Consider the following 21,075-nt stretch of genomic DNA (forward strand, 5'->3'; position numbering starts at 1 on the left):
TAGTTCCCCTTCCCTGCTCTTGTAAATATGTGATGGCTGCAGCCAAGATAAGGATAGCAAACATACAAAACAATGTTTCACCTTCAATTGTAAAAATAGCAGCCACACACCTTGTGAATGTGCCATAGTTTCTCTCTGGTAAGATCCTTATAGTGTTTCACTGATTTAAAAAAAACAAACAAGCCACTGACAACTCCCAAGAATTCTTTCTTGCTCTATAACTGTTCAGCTCAGGTTGCTAAGTTGTAGCCTTGTGAAAAGGAAAAAGTCTCTGCAAGTTAGTCCATTATTTGGCACAGGCTCCCTGTTAAAACCTTTGTACTTGAATAATTCATCCAGAAGAAAATAATGTCTTATACTAACTGCCACTTCTATAAGAAGTACTTCAAGGAAGTTGAAAGGACATCTCTGAAGAGCAAAATTATTCCCACTTTTAAATCCCCAGCCTGTATATTTAGCATATCTACCATAAAGCATTGTTAGCCTTTACTCAGTCTTCGCATGTTTTATTCCCTGTTCAGGTTGTGATTTTCAACTGAAGCAAACAGCTGAGAGGGAGAGGGCTATCTTATGCAATGGTTTGGCAAGAAACAAGGACAGCACAGGCTCAAACTGTGCTGGTTTAGCATGACAGTATGACCTGGTTCAATGTGACTGGTCCGGCTCTCTGCAGTCCTTAGTGAAAAAACACATGAGCATTTGATTTAGTTCTTATGTAAGTGGTAGAGCTCACCAGCTCCACAAGTGTCACAGGCACTAGGCACCACCAGGGTATGGCTCATGTTAAGTGGAACTATCAGCTTTTAGCTCCTACATCAATCTGTTGGTTTATTTCATCACTTCACAGGGATATCATCCTTACCTCTATCCACCACAATAACAGTATTTCTGGAACCTTTTGAGGACCTCTCTTATACAACAACATCATCTGAATTTGTTACTTACTGTTTCTTTGGTAAGTACTGCTGAGTTTGAGGAACTTCTCTGTTTTTATACTTTTCTGGGAGCATGTGTTTTTAAAAGGACTTTCACATTTATTGTTCAATGAAATAGGTGCAGTTTGAGAAGTAATGTATGTAAAAAGTTTATTCTCCATCCCCTGGCTTGTTGAGAACGCTGTAATGAATCTGAGATGACCTATAAAGTCCAAAATGGGCTACTTAATATCCATATTTGCTAACTTTATTTGTTATATGTAGCTCAGCCTAAAATGTTTAATTATGGCAGCAAAAACACATTCTGGTTGTCCTTATCATAAGGGATACAAACCACAAAAAAAAAAATAACCTACCAAAGAAAATGCAAAGGGTAAATGCCTGCTTTATTTAATATACATGGAGTTTTCTGAATATTACTGTGGACAAATCAAGATTTCCACAGAATTAAAAGCCAGAAATTATTTATCATTTTACAAAAAAGACTCTTCAGAAAGTTACTGAGTAAAAACAGTTTTAGAAATCTAATTTATAGCAGAAAGACTTAGGAAAATAAAGAAAATGGAATTAAGATAATTGATCTTAAAAAATTTAATTTTAGAAAAATCTAAAGGACAGGAGCTTATAATTTACAAGTAAGAACAATTTATGTCTGTGACAATTTTCACAATCCAATTCTTTTTTTGCTGTCCTGTGTTCATGCTTAACCTTTTGTAAAGTGCTTTAGCCAAACAAAAGTTATTGGTCACATTATAAAATAACTGATTGAAATGTAAGGTTACATGACACCATATAAGATGAATAATCCAATGACTCCTTCCATTTAAGACTATAGCAATGTATATATAATTCTATAATAATTCTATTAGCAATTCTTAGCTATCTTAATAACCAGCATATATCGACAGCATGCAGACATTTTACTATGTACCAGTGGCTTTGGCAATATGGTGAAAAAACACAGTAATGTTTCTGCAGCAAAAGCATTTAGCCCCAAATCATTACTTGTTTTTAAAATGTGGCATTCTTAACAAAAAAAAAGTTTCTTTGTATAGTTGAATAACTGAAATGCTTGTTATTATATATTATCCTATTTAATTTTTCTTTAGCAGTTCTTCAATGTGTTTAAACACACTAGCATCTTCAATGGTTGGTGTTATCTGAAAAGACAGAATACAGTAGCATATGATAGTACATAATTTCATTCAGAGATTCTTCTAAATTTATACTTCAGAAGTAATCAAGAAAAAAGTATCTGGAAAGCTCTGAAACATGAAAATCTTTTGGATAATCTGCAATAGAAATAAAACATAAAATACTACAAAAAGTTCTGGACAGAACAGTCAAGAGAATCAAAACCACCATGTTGTGCCTTTGGATGTGGATGTGTGCCTAATTCATTGAAGCAAACATTTCTAAATTACCTTGTATGGCTTTCCACTGATGAGTGCAGAAAGAGCAGAACGTGGAATCTTGCCAGAGCGTGTTTTCGGGAGCTGTGTCACAAACATCCCCTTCTGGAACGCTGCTACTGGACCAATGTTGGTCCGAACTCGCTCAACAATCTCTTCCAAAATCTTACTCTCCTGTGTCTTTATACCTAGTGAAGAAGGTAAAATCCTTTATCTTTTCTGAGACTTTTCCAAGTGTTAGTGACATCAGTTATCAGTGAGCTCTCACCTTGTCTCAGGACACACAGTGCAAATGGGACATGTCCTTTTAAAGGATCCTCCTGGCCCACAACAGCACAGTCTGCCACAGCGGGATGGAAGAGAATACACTGAAAGATGGAAAAGAAAACTAAACTGAACTAACAGATAACACTTCAGTGAAAAAAATGGTATGAACAAAATACATAGACTTTTTCCTATATTTTGATAGCAAAAGATCAGTACATCTCAGGATTCCAATTACATGTGTTGAAGATGTTCGTGTGTATATATTTTCATATATATTCACATATGCTTTTCAAATGAACAGAAGAAATAAAAAAAATTAGCAGCACAAAATAGAAATATTGAACAAACCACAGGTTTCCTTACAGCTTTGTGAGAGTATTATATCTTTGGTTTTGTTAGTGAGATCTCTGCTGGAACAAATATAATTTGTTTAACATTATGAGTAACCTGGGGCTTAAATGCAGGGAGTAAGGACCAAAACCACAGGAGCACTCCTACTACAGACTTATAAATTCCTATTGGTTCATTTTCTCTGACTCTTTATTTTTTCATTCTTTGTTGCTGTAAATGCATAGTTTCAACCAAGACCAAATACATGCCCAGCCTCAGCTTGCACCCAGCCTAGCTCAGTTCACTCTCTTGGAAACATTAGGTCTCACCTTCCTGAGATAAAGGGAATTGCACCAGAGCTCCCTCCTTGCTGCTACATGTTTACACAACATCACATTGATAGCATATATCAAACTCTTTTTAGGTAAAGAAAAGCTTCTTTAAGTAAGCTTCCAATTAGCCAGCTGAGGTACTCACTTCCAGGAAAACAGTCACTAAGATGTCTCAGTACATACCAAGATGTATGTTACCAAGTCTGGGACAAAGCTGGCCTTAAGATGCCAGCAGTCATGAATCCTCTTCAAAGGAACTGGCTCTTTTCAATGCACCTTGGGGCATTTTGCTGTCAACTGCTCTCACTTCCTCTGGTTTGGACCACAAAGAGGACCTAACCTGACCCTACACAGAAGCCACATAATGTGATTGTGCTTGTTAATTTATCTGTGCATACAAGGGCTATGTGCTTGCTAGTAACTGAACTTCACATACTGTGTTGCCAAAATCAAAGGTAGTGGGATGACTAAGTTTTTGGAATAAAGGCACTTTGGGGTTTTTTTTATTAAGTAGGAATACCACATCTGCATTGGTACTCAAAAAATGGTGCGAGAATGAGAATGACAGGAAAACTACAAAGAAGATAGTAAAAAACTCCTAAAAGAATGGAAAGCTGAATCACTGTTGTTCCAATTAACAACAGGGAGGCTTTTGTATGACCTGTTTATGAAACTGATGGGAAGGAACAATTCAAAGGGTCTATGATAACCCATCTTCAAAACAGATTTCACCATCCTTAGTCTTTATAGTCAAAAGAGGAAGGAGAAAGTGACTCCATGTGTCATGGTCAGTACAACATACAGCAATCAGTTTTTAGCAAAATAAATCAGCTCAATGTGTTTCTAGCACACTTTGTTGAAAGCTATACTCATTTCACAAACTATGATCCTAGAAATGTCCCATGCCAGAAAAAAGGCAAATGGAAAACACTGACTTAACAGTAGATGGATCCTCTATCATAGTACAGAAGCATGACTATTTATGCACAGCTTTTGAAACTGTTTATTTTTCAAAGGATTATTTTTCAAAGGAATTAGATAGGATGTGCACAAGCTAAATACAGAAGAGCACACTGGGCTTATCCCAGAATTAGAAGGGCAGAAGACCCTGCTTTAAAAAGCTGACTATACACAAATGAATTTAAATTCAGGTGCAGCCTACTTTGTCCAAAAGTCATTGTATCCACCCTGACAAACCATATAGGAATTAATCTTATGCAAGTCCAAATCCCTGCAGGGTTTCAATGCATCACATACATACACTTAATGCACTTTGGTCACTTACAGGCCAGAGGCTCTGTAACACATTCCATTTCCTGCTATAAATATCCTTTTTTTCCTGCTCTAACTTCTTAACTGTGGCCAGAGAAACCTGATAGGCATATGTAACAACAACAAAAAAACAAACAACAAACCAAAAATGGGATAGAAAAAGACAATGAATTACAGAAAAGTAGACTATTAAGTCTACAACCATAGTAAATACTGTTTTCCATAGGAACAGAGAAAAACTACAGTAAATCAGCATTACCATCAAATATCATAATTACCTACCAGGCATCAGCAGGACTCCTAAGGTGGAAACATAAATGTTGCCAGATTGTTTTGTTGTACCTTGTTTATGTCATTCCTGTCTGTCACTTATTTGTAAGTCTTATGGTTAGCTGGAATAGTGTAGTTATTGTAGTATTTTTCTTCAGTCTATCCAAAGTTTTATCAATATGCCTTTAACTTTTCAAATGCTAACTTCAAATGACTGAAATCAGTAATTAGTAAATACTAATTTTAAAACTATTGAACTTTGTAAAATAACTGAAAAGAAGAAGAAACAGCACATTTAAAAAATATTTAAAAGCAATAAAAAAACCTGAGGAAGTGAAATGGTTTTCCTAGTATGATACTGGGCAAAAGGATGGATGACAAATGTGGCAGCAGACAGAAATGTCGTGATCAGAGGAAAGGGATTTCTCATGATAAATTCCTCAGTTCTCAGTTTCAAGTCTGTTGCCTCACATAGTCAAGATTTGATTAAGTTTTGGTGTTGGTGTTTTTTTTCCCCCCTCAGAAAGGGGCAAGAGAGGACGGTAGAGATTTACAGACCAAAGAGAGGGGTGGATCAACACACAAGATGAAGTTCCCATAATGGCCACCATTCACTGATTGGCCAAGTAAACTGTAACATCTACTGCATTGCAGTAAACATGGAGCTCCAATAGTCTTAAGAGATACATTAGACAAAGGAACTAATTGTGTGGACCATAACAGAGCTAAAACACTTAGTCAAAGTACTAAGGACAAACTTGTTAAACTTGTAATGCAGCTATATAATGTAAATGTAGATAACATACTTGCTCAGCAAGGTGACTGTCAATTACACGGTGATTCAATGGACCTCTAATTCTGTATTTACTGATCTTACTAAGGAGCTAATTGTGGTCTGCTTAATACTTTCCCATTTAACTTGCAATTTGCCATGCATGCATTAACTGTGAATGCATCACTCTTGGTTTTTAGCTTTGTTCAAAAGGTGAATAGAAAAGCTTCTAGAATGTCACAGTGATGGAACATTATGTTTCTAGGGGGAAGACCTAACTAGCAGGGAGAAAAACAGAGAGGCTGAGCTCCATATGATGGATCTAAAGGCAATACAGCAGAGGAGGTGCTTCAATTAATCATTTGTTACTGCAGCTTCAGACTCAGGATGAAGCAAAGAAAATGCCCAGCTCAGCCCATGAGTAGTAGAGCAGTAAGGGGGAAGAGATGAGATTCCTGCTGTGCTTTAGTAAGGCAACACAAAAAAACTACTTCTGAGGGAAAGAGGTTTAAGCAGACTTTATATCTCCATAGACCCAAGTCAGGGCAGCAGCTGTTTCAGCTCCTTGGCTGACCAATCCTTGATGGATTAATGTTTATGTGAACTTATTCACTTCTGTGTAATCAGAATTTCTTCTATTCTCTTCTAAGTTTTCTAGCCTTCAAAATAAAATAGTCACTAGACGAACAGACATTATAAACCAAAAAATGACTCACAGATTAGTTTCCGATTCAGTGAACAGTTAAATTCAGAGTTCCTAAAAGCATATTTTTCTTTTGTACGTGCCTAGCACACCTTGTTCTATACTCCCTGAATAAGCAACTGATATATCATCAGGGAAATTTGTAACTGGCAATCAATCACAGTGACTCCAGAAAGGTGAGTGAACAATTATATGAAATTCAGACACTATTATGAAATTCACTATTTTCAACTTTTTTGAGTTGCATGGGTAATTACATTAATGACTTTCAATTTAACAGCAGGATTTTTTACAGGAATTTTCATTGTTCATTTAGCACTTGCTCATACAATAAAAGACAAAACAGCTGTCAAAAAACTGTGAAGTTTTCCAATCAAGAAAAAGCACTGAATGTGAATCTCTGGGAAAAAAAGTCAGCCAACACTGAGAATTGTATTCTAGGAATAAAAGTAAAAAGTTTCTACTCCCAAGTAACTACAGTAACTGGTGAAACTACCAGTCACACTGGCACTACACTATGCTAATGTATTCCCACATAAATACGTTATTGGACCTAAAAGGTATGCTTCCCACCCTACCACACTGCCCCTCAACTCCACCTTCAAATACCAAATCATGCCTGCCTTACCAATCCCATGGTACAAACTGCTTATTACTGACTAAATTTGTTATGTTTCTGGAAAGCATGTTAATAGGAAGAACCTGAAACAGGAAACGTTTTTTGGGTAATGCAAAATGGAAATGCAAACAAAATAAGGAGAAAGAAAATGAGATTCTCATTTTCTGTGCAAGATTTTGAGATGTGAGATGTGATGAAATGTGGGATCAATAAAGCTTGCTTTATTGACCTCTCACTCTTCTATTTTGTTGTCAGGCAATGCTAACCTCTTCAATCGCACCTGCTGAAATTCTGTGTCCAGCAACATTGATCACATCATCAGCTCGAGACAGAACATACAGATAGCCATCTTCATCCATATAACCAGCATCCATAGTATCATAATATCCCTAAATACAACACAATGAAAAATAAAGTCAGAAAGAGTACTAGGAATAATCATTAATTTACCATAAAACCCAAAAATTACAAAAAAAAGACTGTTTCAAATTATATATGCTTTTGGTGCTTGAAAGATTTAATTCTGTAATATTTGTCATCATTTTTATATCATATTATCCTGTGCAGCTCCCTTTCCAGAAATGTTTTGTTGTCTTTATTAATACAGAAGAGAAAAAAATAGACAAACCTTGACTTTTTTCCAACTCTGCTTACTTTGATCCCTGACAGCTTGGAGAAGGATGTTGCCTGGATCTACACAAGGAGCATGGAATTGCTGCAATATAATTACAGCTGTCAAATTGCTCCTAAAGATACTCCTGTTTGCTGTATCCAAACATACAATGTTATCATGATGCAATTGCACACTAAAAATAAATTGCGTGACCAATTCACTCATTTACTTTCAATGAGCCAAATCTTCCATTTTTAACATTTGTATAGGGCCAATCTACCTATTTCTACAAAGGAAGAAGTAAGTCAATCCTTGGATAGTTTATCTGACAAAGAAACATAACTAATGCAGCAAAGAGCCTCTGGTGTATTCAGATGCACAGTGGACGAGTGTGTGTTTTGGAGTGATACCAAGTTAGCATGGCTACATGCCAACAGGAGGAGTGTATTTGAAGCTGTGCTAGTGTAGGGTTGCAGGTTTGTATCTTAGATTAAATTACGTTTTGGCTCAGAAGTTTATGGTTTACTTCTTCTGTTTCAAATCTTAAAAAAAAAACAGTAGGATACTTAAGAGCTGAAATTATAGTTGAAAAAGGATTTATCTTGAAATGGTTTTAATTAAATATACATATATCAAAGATCTTCAATGAAATTATGACAACTTATGATAAACTGTTTCCCAGGTTAAATCTATTATCATACAGTTCTGAAGCATTACCAGAAGTCTAAATAATTGATTTCATAATTCTTACGGGAAATTTTTGGAAATATAACTTCTGAAATGTTTCTTGATTTTCCCAAAGACCTGAGAATGCTCCAGGAGGCAAAGGCAACCTTAAATTGAAAAAAGCAGAGAGAAGTAGTAAGAAAAACAGATATAGCAAATACAACACATGCTCTCCATTCATACTCTGTTTTCAGATAAATAATCATTGTCTACATGATCAGAAGACAGTTCAGCTTAATATTATGCTGGTAACTGATAAAAAAGACTATATATTATTGTAATCATATGTATATAGCTCTGCACAGTACCCAGACCTTACCTTTTATATAATACAAACACCTCAGTAAAATGATACTTGGTCTAGTAAATACTATATACTGCACTATAAATATGTTAACAGTATTTAGCTTTTGACATTTCTAAGAATTAAGTGTTTGTCCAAATTTTTTGCATATATACTATTATACAGGCAACTGTATTATTACAGGTCTCTCTTTCTCTAACATCCCTACACACTCACACATGCATAGACAGATGAATTATCAGACACACAAATCTTCAGTTTCTGTAAAAAGATAAAACTCAAAGGACTTCAATCCTGACAACCTGAATAAAAATGCTTTTCTGTTTAAAGTGTGCATAATACCATTGGAAACACTGGAGAAGTTCTGTGAAAGTATACTGATACTAGTCACTATTAGAACTTTCTAAAATAATTGTACTTAATGAGTTTTGAATACATACTAAATACCCCTTTTCAGTCAATGATATGGGCATGAGAAAATAAGGGACACTTCACATATATCTCTATCAGAAGAGAAGCTGCAGAAGCCTCAGCTAAAAAAAGTACTTGTTTCTTTCTTTAAAGCTCTGACAGGGTCAAACAAATACTTCTTTAACTGCCTGAGAGACATATGTTCAGGTATATCAATACAAGTTTTACAAAATTTACCCCTAATAACAGAGCGAGAACGAGCATGTAAACATATTTATTTAAGATAAAATAATAAATGCACAATACAGATTTTACTAGCATATGCCAGCATTACTAACTAGCAAATATTTAGCCAGAGGTATTTTAATTTCTGCTGATACCAGAAGGTAACATCTCTAGCAGTGAAACAGTTCTTTGTAGCATTACAAGTCTCCTATGATGGTCAGTCACAAGAACAGGTGCCACCAGCTCTGTGATATGTACATTTCTAATATTACATTTACAAAAAGAATATTTATAGTTATAGTTTTATATATAAAGAGATAGACAGAGACAAACACACTTTAAAAAAATCCTAGCTATGGTAAAAACAGTACAAACTACATTGAAAAGGTCATACCATCCAGTAATGATTTGAATGCCTGATTTTCTACAATCCTAGTTTTTTTCAGCTTAATTCAGGTCAGCTAGCACAATAGAATATACTACTATAAATATTAGTGCCTTTTCTCTGAGGGTTCTGGCTCAACACATCCCAAACATCACCTTCCTTGAAAGTATGGTGAAGGTATGGCCAGAAATGCCAAGACACTTCCCAGGTAGTTACCCAGGAGGGCAGGTTGGTTTCTGCCCATCTGGGAGAAATTCACTGCCCTATTTTAAGCCCTTGAAGCTTAGTTAGTGACTCTGTGATATAAAAACATGACCCGTGGAGTGTTTGCTTTGGAAAAAAAGATTAGAAAAACAATATATTGATCCTGGTGTTTGTGTATGCATGCATTTAAAAGAGAAAAAAAAAAAATCTGTTGTTTAGAGTCAAGAAAAGCCACCAGAGAATGGCAGTTACTATGGTTGTTGCCTGGTTGCTAATAGTACAGCAATTCATAACCACCTCAGTTGCTGCAAATTTTCCAAAATTTATTTAGCAGTCTGAAACATCTTTGTGATGGGAGAGAAAGAACAATTCATATCGATAAAGTCCTTAATTTCCCCACAGCTCTATTCAGTAGTTTGCAGTTAGTCACTGAATAGAAAAAACAGTTTTATTGCTGAAATTAGAAAAGCATTTTCCTTTCTGTCATTGTTTAAAAATCTAAACAGAGAAGTGTGGAACATATCATCAAAAATACAACCCTCACTTTCACGATTTGGTCTTCTTGTCCTTATTTGGACTTCTTTTTTCAGATAGGGAGACCAGGAGTGTCTCATGTTCTAGTTTGGTGAGGGTTTTTTTGCTTGTTTGTTGGGTTTTTTAGGAAAAGTGTATTGATAAACACATCCACAGAGTATATTTTGTGAGTCTGTGGAAACCAGACTCCGTAAATTAGTGGTTACCACAGGTACCTCTGCAGCACATATCATAGCACAATACAGACCACATATTATGTACATAAATATGTACATATTTACACCTGAAAATGTGCTTCCATGGCTTTCTGTGAAAGATTATTTGCAGTTAGAACCCCATTCATCCACTATGCAAAAGTGAATTCCCTCTTCCATGTGTCAATCTTTCAGGCACAGTAATTTCAGAGCAATGAGCACATACAATTGTTTGATGAGAGCAGAGTTCTTGGAATCATGACTGAGTAGAATTTCTAGGTTCTGTGCAAATGCAAATTAATAATGGTGGAATTCAGCTCACCAGAACATCATTATGTGTATTGAAATTTTTTCAGGACATCAGAATTAAAATGTCCAGAGCCAAATATACCTTCAAACCACTGCTGCCAGTGGGAATGCTGCCATAAATTCCAAAGGAAGCAGAACTGGATCATAAGTACATGCAAGGAGCCAGAAGAGAGACAATGAGACTGTCCAAAAATAACAGTAACCTGAACCAGCCATTTCTTGTTTTTATCAACCCCTCCATTTAAGAGAGGTTGATGAAAAAGAAACATATCAAGATTTTTGATTTGGGTCTTTTTTCCTTAGAAAATGTAACACACACCCACAATAACTCAGCATTTAAAAATTGTTGCTTCCTTCTCTAAAAACTGATAGTCAAGATCTTTTGGCGATATTTGTACTAAGAAATATATTGATTAAAAATGTCAGGGATGCATAAGTAAGCATGACTGCCCCTCAGACGGTCCTGCTCTCCTTTTACAAGGGACAGATCACAGAAGGCCAAGACAGGAGTAGGCAGGTTCCTTCATTATCATTTTTACGATATACAAAGAAGTTGCTTTGCTTGGTTTCTCTTTGGGACATGTTTACTGTATTTCTGTAGTTATCTATTACCAGCATAATAACAGCAGTACAAATTATGCTATTCTCCATTTATTCCAGTCAAAGTAAGATTAAAATTGCTGAAGTACAAGAATATAGATTCAGGCCTATTTTTCATTTAAAAGTTGAATACATTTAAAACAGCATCAAGGAAACCAGGCAAACTGTGTAAATTAATGATTTATATCATATGGATTCATTTAACAAAGATTCATTCTGGTTACATTTTACAAAGATAAGCAGGTAATTTCATTATAAATTGGAGAGACTAAGATGAATGAGCTTGACAGCACCACAAACTCTGAAGTACTTTAACAGTAACTGTTTTCTGGTACAGAATTTTAAATTACAATCATTATTTGTTTTTTTAAGAATTTAAAATTTTTAAGAATTTCACAGTTCATTTATTTTTTCATACAGCGGTGGTAGACCTTTCAGAACAGTCCACCTTTAGCTTAGCCCAAGAAATCTGACTCCCACATTGCACATCCTTCAGAATGCCACTCATCAAGATGGTGTAAGATTCCTTGTTAATGGAACCAAGCAACTTTAGACAGAACTCCAAAGAGAATTTGTACAGGAAAGCAGATTTTTGAAATTAAATAAAAAATTATTGGAGATGTTATCTTGCTGGAATTCAGAAAATACATCCTTTTATTTTATGGTAGGCAATGATACTCAGAGGCTATTCATTACAGCCAGTCAAATCAAATGTAAGCCACTGTTAAATGAGTTTGGGCTTTTGAATGGAATAAAATAATCTTGACTGGCAACTATAATTATTACTCAGCATTTATGCAGTCTTGTGCATAAACATAACTCTTATAAAAATTTTTGATTGCAAGTTTGAAAAGCATCTGGAAGCTTTTTCAGTCTCTAGGAACAACACAGGAAAAAGAGTGGAGAAGAGTAGAGGATCTTGAACATTCATCAATCTGTGTGAAATACTACTTTAGTTAGCTGAAAGGAGTCAAAAGTAGTTGATCTCAGTGTGGATTTTTACTGGGAAAAGAGAAAAATCCATCAAAAACTAGTGACAGTGCTTGGAAAAAATTCAAAGGAAGGGAAGTTCAAATGGTATTTACATGTAGTCAGACAGATTTGCGAGAAAAACATCTTTGGACTAACTGCTCTGACATTGGAAGACATACTTATTGTTTCATCTGTAAAGGGATAGACAAAGCCGATAAATATGTAGAAAGCTGTTAGGAAGACAAATCTTTTGCACAGGTTCTTTATTTAAACTGACCTTCCATATAACACAGGCTGAAAGATGCCATCTACTAAATCCTGCCTCAACCCCACAACTTTTGGTTAAAATAGATTTCCAGGTTAGACCTAAAACTATTGAAGTAAACTACCATACTCCCAAGAATTTATTCCAATGTCATAATACTTTCACTGCTGAAACTGTTTTATTTCTCATCTGAATGCATCTAACTTCAGCTTCCAATTTCTTTATGCTAGATTAAATAGTCATCTTTCAGAGATTATTTTGTCCTCAGAGTATTTCCTGGCCTTGAAAAAGTTACTATTTTACTGATCTTGGGTGAATTACATACCACAGGTTTTTAAACCACATGGATTCCAGCACTCAGGTCACTCTCATTCATATTTTCCCCCAAATCCAGTCACTTTCTCAATTGTCTTTTGAAATACAGACATAAGAACCAAGCATAATGCATCAATGGATGCACTAACATTACATCCAGTGACAGTAATGTTGGCTCCTTTTCAGTTTCCCTACTGAATAACAACGAGTCATATTGCTGGATTAGTTACACTAGCAGCTACCTTTCAAAGATCCTGTGTAGCCAGAGGTTTATCCACTGTAACATAAAAAGCCCCTTTGAAAGTCACTGCTTTCTAGGGCCTTTCATCTAGCAAATTTTCATTTTACCTTGCTGTATAGCCCTTGCTTACAAGAACATACATTGTCATTGCCTCCTTTTCTTCCAGTGCGAGTGCACAGAGAGAGCTGTGACTTTTCCCATGGGTGTATCCCAGCCCGAATGTTAACTCATCAAGACCTTACTTCAGTCTTTTTAATGAAATACCAAGGTACTACACGGTGCTGCAAAAAATTGCATCTTTTTCTTTCCTTTTTCTTTCTTTTAAGCTCTCTTGGTTAGCATTCTATTGAGCATTTTAATGATTACCATCCTGGCTTCAGGTTGCTTCATCCTTCCACACAGATACTTTCTATTTAAAGCATTGTAAGACATACTGAATGAGTAAGCTTTCTATTGAACATTTATTTGCTTGTTAAATAATGTATAAATATTGAATATATTACCACAAATAGGAAAACTGTCAATGGGTTGCTTACTTTGAATAACACCTCTTCCACTAAAGGATATTTACTCTAAGGTACTTGCTTTGGAAGTACAGTCATGTTTCTCTTTGGCTAACTCACAATGTATAATCATAAAAACCTGTGAATTTATCATTACTATTTTTTAATAAATATTGACTATTTAAAATTAATCATGAATAAATATTTTCAAACGTATTTTACTTCTTACAGCACTGTACATAAAGTTTACAAGATTGTACTCGATACAATGGAGTGGGTCATCATTCAAAATATTTTCTACTCTTAGAACATTTTGACTTTTCTTCCTCTCTCTTCACTAATTCTAAATTAAAAAAAAAATAAAAAATCCACAACATTAGTAGTTTACAGAGCCTCTCACACAGCCACATTTCTTAAATGCAATTAAACCAATGAATGCAACTAAGGCCTCTCAGAATCACTGTATGGTGCTACTACCTTGTCTCACCTCCTGCTGACTACGGAACATATTTATGTGATTGCACGCAGTGGAGATTGCTAAAGCAAACTTGTAAATACTTCAACTGCAAAACTCCATTATTATGGTACAATATTAACTATACAAACACTAGGGGAAGTGTAACTAGGGTCTAGCAGCAAATTTACTGGCAGTCACTATTCCCTGGTAAGAAAGAGGAAAAAGTAAATGTAGTCATGTTGTGGGTGAATATAAAGAATAATGCTAGCTAATGAGACAGTGCTGATGACTGCTTTGAAAAAATAAACATAATGGCTTTGCAATATTTTCAAGGTACAAATATTTTCAATGTACAAGTTGAAAACTGGAATTGACATGGGATTTCTCTTTTTGTTAATGTTGCTTAAAACAACAGACAACCTGGAAAATTCTTATGGCTAATCAAAATTACATATATACATACACATTTTCAAGTGTATTAATTACAAGCAGGCAAGAACAATGCAAGCAGAAGTGTGTCACTAAACCAGACTACTCTTGTTAATAGAAATGGAGGTCATTGCTGCTATTATTTTCACTTCAGAATAAATTCTCAAAATCTTTTATGTCCAAAAATTCTAGCTCAGAAAAAAATACATATAAATTTTAAAAAAATTAATACAAGCCCACTCTCATGATCTGCAATTACTTTTATTTTCCCTTGTCTTTCTGTCACAAATGTTGTGACACTGCTTTCAATTACTTTATCCTGAAAGACTTGTGAAATCAGAAATATTATTGCATTGTCCAGGCAAACTAGTATGTATAAGAGGTTTTTATCCAAGAATAATCTTGGATAAAAGTGCAGAGATGATGGTTATATGGAGAAAAAAAAAAAAAAAAAAAAAAAAAAAACAAACACACAAAAAAACAGGTATCAGTTGGCAGAAAGGTAAAGACAAGAACATACTTGGGGCAGCAAGTTGGAAGATTAGATGTAAGAAATACCTTTCAAGATTATCTGACTTCTGCAGGATGAAATTAAAATTTGAAGATCTGCTGTAAGAATAGATATTTTAAGTACTGTACTGAGGAAAACTGCAGGCTCAAGCAGCCGCAAATAGTGTTTACCAGGAGTTGGTCTGGGATCACTCCTCTCAAAATACTGAAGAATATTTCTTAACTCACCTATGCTACTGGTGAAGCAAACCCTTATTTTTTCACATTTTACTGCTGAGTGTATGACAGAATAATATTCAGAACTATCCGGAATTCCCCGTTTTCTTCCAGCTGCAGGGGCACATGGTCTGGGCTGACAAACAAAAACTTCAAGTAACAAGGATCACCCTCACTATTTTAAAGGGTCTGTACAAGTAGAAGACTGCTGAGGAGAGAAATGGCATTTTTGAAGGAGAACTTCATGAAACCTTGCTTTAATTAAGAAATAAAATAAAAAATACAAAAAACACGGACATGATAAAATAATAGTATCCCCGTGTAATTGCACTTTCTTGAGTGATACATAGCCAAAAAAAAGCTAAAAAAAATTCTCCCTTTTCATTATCAATTTATTTGATTGCAGCAAAAGTCATGCCGAGCAAAATAAAAGAAATACAACAACAAAAAATAAATATATTAACATATTTGTAATCCATTGAGAAAACATCTAAATGAGGGGCAACATTAGGAAAGAGAAATTCTGGCTAGAAGAAGTAGACACTAACCCCAAACAGAATCTTCTAATATGTTAATATCACCCCTGTCAGGCACTTAAAGAGAGTAAAATTCAAAAATGCATACAACATATTCCAACACGACCTGTTAGTCTATCTTTCAACTTGTTTGGCAGAGTTGCTAAAGGCAGAGTTCATTCCACTCCTCTTTTGGTAGGTAAGAATAAATACCTACCCTAAGCCAACCGTGCCATTCCTGCAGGCACTGGAGAGACACAAACACATCTGGAAGGTGATTTATTCCATCCTAGTTGGATAAGTAGGCATGAATAATATAATGAATAATAATAACTAATCTGAATATCTAAGCAGATAGGATCAATATTCTTACAAAATTTCTTTCTCTCTCTGTTGATTACAAGCCTGTTTTATTATGGCTTGAGGCACTACAGAGGTGAGAGCTTTCAAAGACAGTTTTCCACCCTGCGTTGGGTTACCAATACTGCAAGCCAAAGTCTATAAAAGGTTGGAGCAATTTTAAGTATTTGTGCTTGGTAATGGAATGAATGCACATAATCAACAATGGAGTGCACAATCTTATATGTGTCACAAGAAAACTACACCTAAATATGAGTCTGCTGACTCGGGGAAGTTAAACCTACATGTCTGTGTCCTGATGGCTTAGCTGAAGATGCTGAGAATGAGGCAGGGTATAGACTTCATCCTGAAAACACACATCTGTATCACATAGTACAGTAAGTTCATGTGATACTACTCTAGTCTCCACAGGGGTCTAAGTTGAATTAGATCAGTTGTACAGCTGAATAAAAAGTCTCCCCGCCTTGGTAACTCCACTTCCCATGCAAGCACTGCACCAGCCCACCCACACTGTCAGTGCTGCACATCTGCAGCTCCAGCTCCTGTCTCTTGCCCCCAAGCTTGTGTGCCTCAGCCAACTGCAATCCTCAGCTAACTGCACTAAAAATTCATCAAAATTGGTACATCTGTCCCAACGCTTCAGCTTTGGAAAGATTTTCAAGTTCACTGAAGGTTAATACTAATCTTTGTATTTCTTTTCATTCATCTATGCAAGCGTGAAGACTGAGCTACCACAACTCTCCAAAAATCTACCACATAAGAAATGGATGAATACGTTTCCTTAGGGACTTGTATTTGCTCACAGTTAGAAAGTATTCAGAGCTGAAGCTATTTTCTGTGACTGAAAAAAAACAGTAGTTACAGCTACCACATTCATCAGAAAGCAGGTGCCTCTCTCTGAGGAAAAAAAAAAAAAAGAAACCTGTTTGAGGAAAATGCCATTTGCCTGAAAGCCTGTAAAACATCCAGAACACAGAGCCTGCATAGGCTGTAAAGAGCAAGTAGCCTATAGAATGTTACAGGAGTAAGGAAAGGTCCTGGCAACAGTGAAAAGGCAGCGGGCAAGATAAATGTAACTGATGTCCACAGGGTGATCTACACAGAAGCCTTTTTATCTAAGGAAATGTGCCTAGAAAGGTGTACTTTAAAAAAATATTAGAGTTTATGGAACTCATCTTTCAGGAATCTGGTAAATGGTACTAGAAATTACCTACATGATGCACAGCAGGGATTTTGATTTTTTTTTTTCCCTCTGGAGTCCTTTCCTGTATGTATTTTGTCCAAGTACTGGTACAAATGAACACTCTTTCATGCAAAGCACACGCAGAGACATCTTGCCTTTTTTACAGAGAACAGAAAATACACGTTCTCCCTCTAAGAGGGTGCATCAGTTGGGATTAGGAGATAGTGAAAGAAGAGTCAGCATCACATCTGTAAGCCAAAGCACACCAATCTGTACTGTTGTACTATTTCACTAAACTGAAAAATAAAATAGTGAAGAGAATGATTCAGTATCTTGCTCATACATCACAAGAGGAAGGTATCATTCGGTGCCAACGCTGACAATTATGAAAACAGTAAAATTTGCTGTAGTCTAAGAAAAACCCCACCAATCCACATTCATTTACTCACACAATTTCATCTGAAAATTTTCAACATTAATGAAAATAAAACATGCTGGGAGTTTGGTACCAGTATCAGAGACAGACATGCTTTTCAATCCTCATTACTTCAATTATTCTGATTTTTATATAAACTTCAGTCAAAAGACAATCAACCCATGTAGGAAGTTTCTTTTAACTGTAAGATATTTATTTTTCTTACTTTACCACAATATTTCCCAAAGTCTTTGCCTTCACTGGTTTCTTATTTTCATCCAGAATCATGACTGTAAAAAAATAATATGGGAAGGAAACTCAAGTTTAGTAGTGTATTTTTAGGTGGAAGAAAGTGTTTTTCTTTATGAATATCAACTTATGTCACACTTCAGAAAGGCAATGTACTAAGCAAAAAAAGGAATTAAGTCATTTGGGAATGCTAAACTGGATAATCTCATGACTTTATTAACATTCAGCCTTAAGTACAAAAAGTCTTAAATAATACTTGTGTTTTGGAAGCAGAAATAGCACAAAGTCCCAAAAGGGAAAAACACAGAACCAAAAAGTAAAAGAAGCTTTCATACTAGAAAATTTAAACTTCCACATAGCAAATGACATTAAGATACATGACAAATATAAATAAAAAATACGTTGGTAACATGAACAAGAAATAACAACCAGGATGACTGAATTCTAACCCAGTTCACGTGAGAAATATTATTAGCAGTAAATAAGTATATCTGGTTTCCAAAGGCTCTCAGGAGTCTCAGAAAAATACTCTTCAGCTACCAAGATTCATTGTAGTCTAGTACAAAGAGATCAAGTAACTCCTGAACTACCCAAAGCTGCACAGCAGGGTAATGCTCAAAGTAGAGGACAGAATCCAGACTTCCCAAATGAAGTCTTTTCCCTGGTCCACCACCTTCAGTGAAAGTATCATATCCCGATAGAGATTTCTGAGGAAATCATGTGAAATAGCCTCTTGTGCAGTTATCTGGGAAATGAAGCTACTACGACCATCCATTCCATCTCAAGGAGTGGGCATAAGAAAGGAATGACAGATACCAGCTTGGCCTATGATAATGAAATTTCATAAGGTGAAGTAACTAAACCGTAGAAAAACAGGGAGGGAAGATTTCGACAGACTGGGCTGATAAAGATTACATGCTTTTTGAAGCCTGCCCAAGCAATGAAAGCAATGGCAATATCTAAATCTCAACAAATAATCTTACATTCTATATTACAAGGTCCAGAGGATATGGGGAAAAGTGGATGACAGATTTCTGACTAAAACTCTGCTAAAACTTATATGAGTAATATCTCTTCAAAGAACACCAACACCTGTAATTTACTACTTCTGGCTGAAGCTACTCCTTCGAAGATGGTAATTTTAAAGTAACTGAAGAGCCTGCTGGAAGCAATGGCTCAGCACACAGATACAAGTAAGTACACAAGACCAATTTTACAAACACCTGCTTGTGTAGCTGTCAGCGTTTTCTCTCCTATTTTTATGATACTAAGTAAAATCTAATCAGTTTACTGTAACTGTGTCACCAAGGTACCAATCCCAGTATTATTCTTCTCCTTGCAAGCTGTGTATTTCAATTTAGAAAAATTTGGGCAAGCGAGATACTATGCTGCTCACTCCTGAATTACTGAAGAACTGACTTATTTCTTCAAAATGTGTGACCTGCTTCAGTCTGAAAATGCACTGGTTATCTGCAAAGGTTCAAGTAGATCAAAGGAAAAGCACAGTATAATGTCTGATTTAAGGCAACAAACCTAGAAATTAATATAGTATATTGACTCACTTTCAAATGCCATTTGTGCCACTACACTTCAGTATCATAAGTTTGATTCCCTTTGTCCTTAAAAATCAGCAACAAATCAAAGTTTGTTTGGGTTTTTTTTAAGCAATATGGAATAGGAAAGAGTTTGTATGTGTTTTTAAAAAAGGTAGATCTTGCAGCTCTCTCTTTACATTGCAGCATGTCCTTACCAGCCATTAAGAGTTGCATGTAGAAACTAAAACCACAGTATCTTCTAACTGGCATAAGGATCTCCTCTAATAAATACAGTAACAGCAGGAAAACAACATCAAACAGAAGTGGATGACAGCAAGACAGCAGCCAATATAGAGTAATTTTTAAAAATCGCTAGTTTGTAAATAGCTGCATTACAGGACATATTTGGTCAAAGACTGAAAGAAGTAAAATTATTCCATAAATTTTCAGTGAAATTCAGTGCTCATTTTTTGTTTCCTTTATAAGGTATGCTAAAGACATTTCCATCATTCTCTTTCAAGAAGTTCTTTACTTACACTAGGCCTGATGTTCCAAAATACTCATCAGAAAATTTTATGTTCTTGCTACTCGTATTTCTTCCTAGTCCTATCATCTGATAATGTGTGATGGAATTACATTCTTTCACTCTTTCCTACTTAGAACTCTGGAGAAACTTCATGGCTTTGTTTTAATGTTATTTTTAAGCTATTTCTTGTCTTCATGCCACGACTGTAAATGCCAAAACCAAAAGCTGCTAAAAATATTTGTTTGGTGTTTGTTTTCTTTTAATGCTCACCACCACTTCCATGTATTAAAATAAAAAAACAGCTTAAATCTTTCTCACCAATGACGTGAGAACTTTTCCTGAAGACCACTTGATCTTTAATGTAATTATTTTTCAGATTTCAAGTAATTCTTGAAAATTGTGTTAAAATCAGTATTAAAATACTTTTGCATTTTTAATCCTTTAGTTGCACTCCTACACGCAAATACTTTCCAGACAATGAGTGCTCACATCTTTTTCATGCTGATCCATAGCCTACCATTTCTCCTCTCTGGAAACGAAAATGCCCCACAAGTATTGAAAGACAGTTTACTTAACAACTCTTTCAAGTTGTGCAGAAGTGCAAAAGCACGTGTAGAAATATAGATGAGTAATGTGTCAAAGTATGCGCTAGCCTTTTCATATAACAAAGGCAGAAGTAGTTGATCAATTTTGTTGAAGGTAACACTGAATTTTTATTCACAATCACATTTCACTACACACAAAAAAGCAGGAAAATATCCTAATAAGGCTGTAGTTTTCTTTTGCTACAAGATATGACAATTAAGGAGCACTCGGTCAGGAATTTAAGCAATGTCCTTTTAGCATAGTCTCACCATTATATCCTGGCACTGGTTTTCCTGCCTGTCCAGGAGGAGGTGTTGTAGAGTTTCCCAAACCAATGCAGGAAGCCGTAATTGCAGAACCAGATTCTATTAAGAGAACACAC

At 35.5% G+C, this 21,075-nt stretch overlaps 1 protein-coding gene across 2 annotated transcripts in view; it reads right to left on the bottom strand.

Annotated features, from left to right (window-relative positions):
• Positions 1-1,300: 1,300 nt before the first annotated feature.
• Positions 1,301-21,075, bottom strand: part of ACSS3 (acyl-CoA synthetase short chain family member 3) — a 66,851-nt gene continuing 47,076 nt past the window's right edge. For both annotated transcript variants that reach the window (XM_083859056.1, XM_083859057.1), the window contains 7 exons: positions 20,963-21,058; positions 18,025-18,088; positions 8,277-8,358; positions 7,179-7,301; positions 2,616-2,715; positions 2,360-2,535; positions 1,301-2,095 (listed from right to left, as the gene is read on the bottom strand). In XM_083859056.1, the coding sequence (XP_083715182.1) occupies positions 2,030-2,095; positions 2,360-2,535; positions 2,616-2,715; positions 7,179-7,301; positions 8,277-8,358; positions 18,025-18,088; positions 20,963-21,058 (707 nt within the window). In that variant the 3' untranslated portion in view covers positions 1,301-2,029. The remainder of the gene's footprint in view (positions 2,096-2,359; positions 2,536-2,615; positions 2,716-7,178; positions 7,302-8,276; positions 8,359-18,024; positions 18,089-20,962; positions 21,059-21,075) is intronic.

The sequence above is a fragment of the Zosterops lateralis genome (assembly GCF_965231275.1).
Source record: "Zosterops lateralis genome assembly, chromosome: 4".
NCBI classification, from domain to species: Eukaryota; Metazoa; Chordata; class Aves; order Passeriformes; family Zosteropidae; genus Zosterops; species Zosterops lateralis.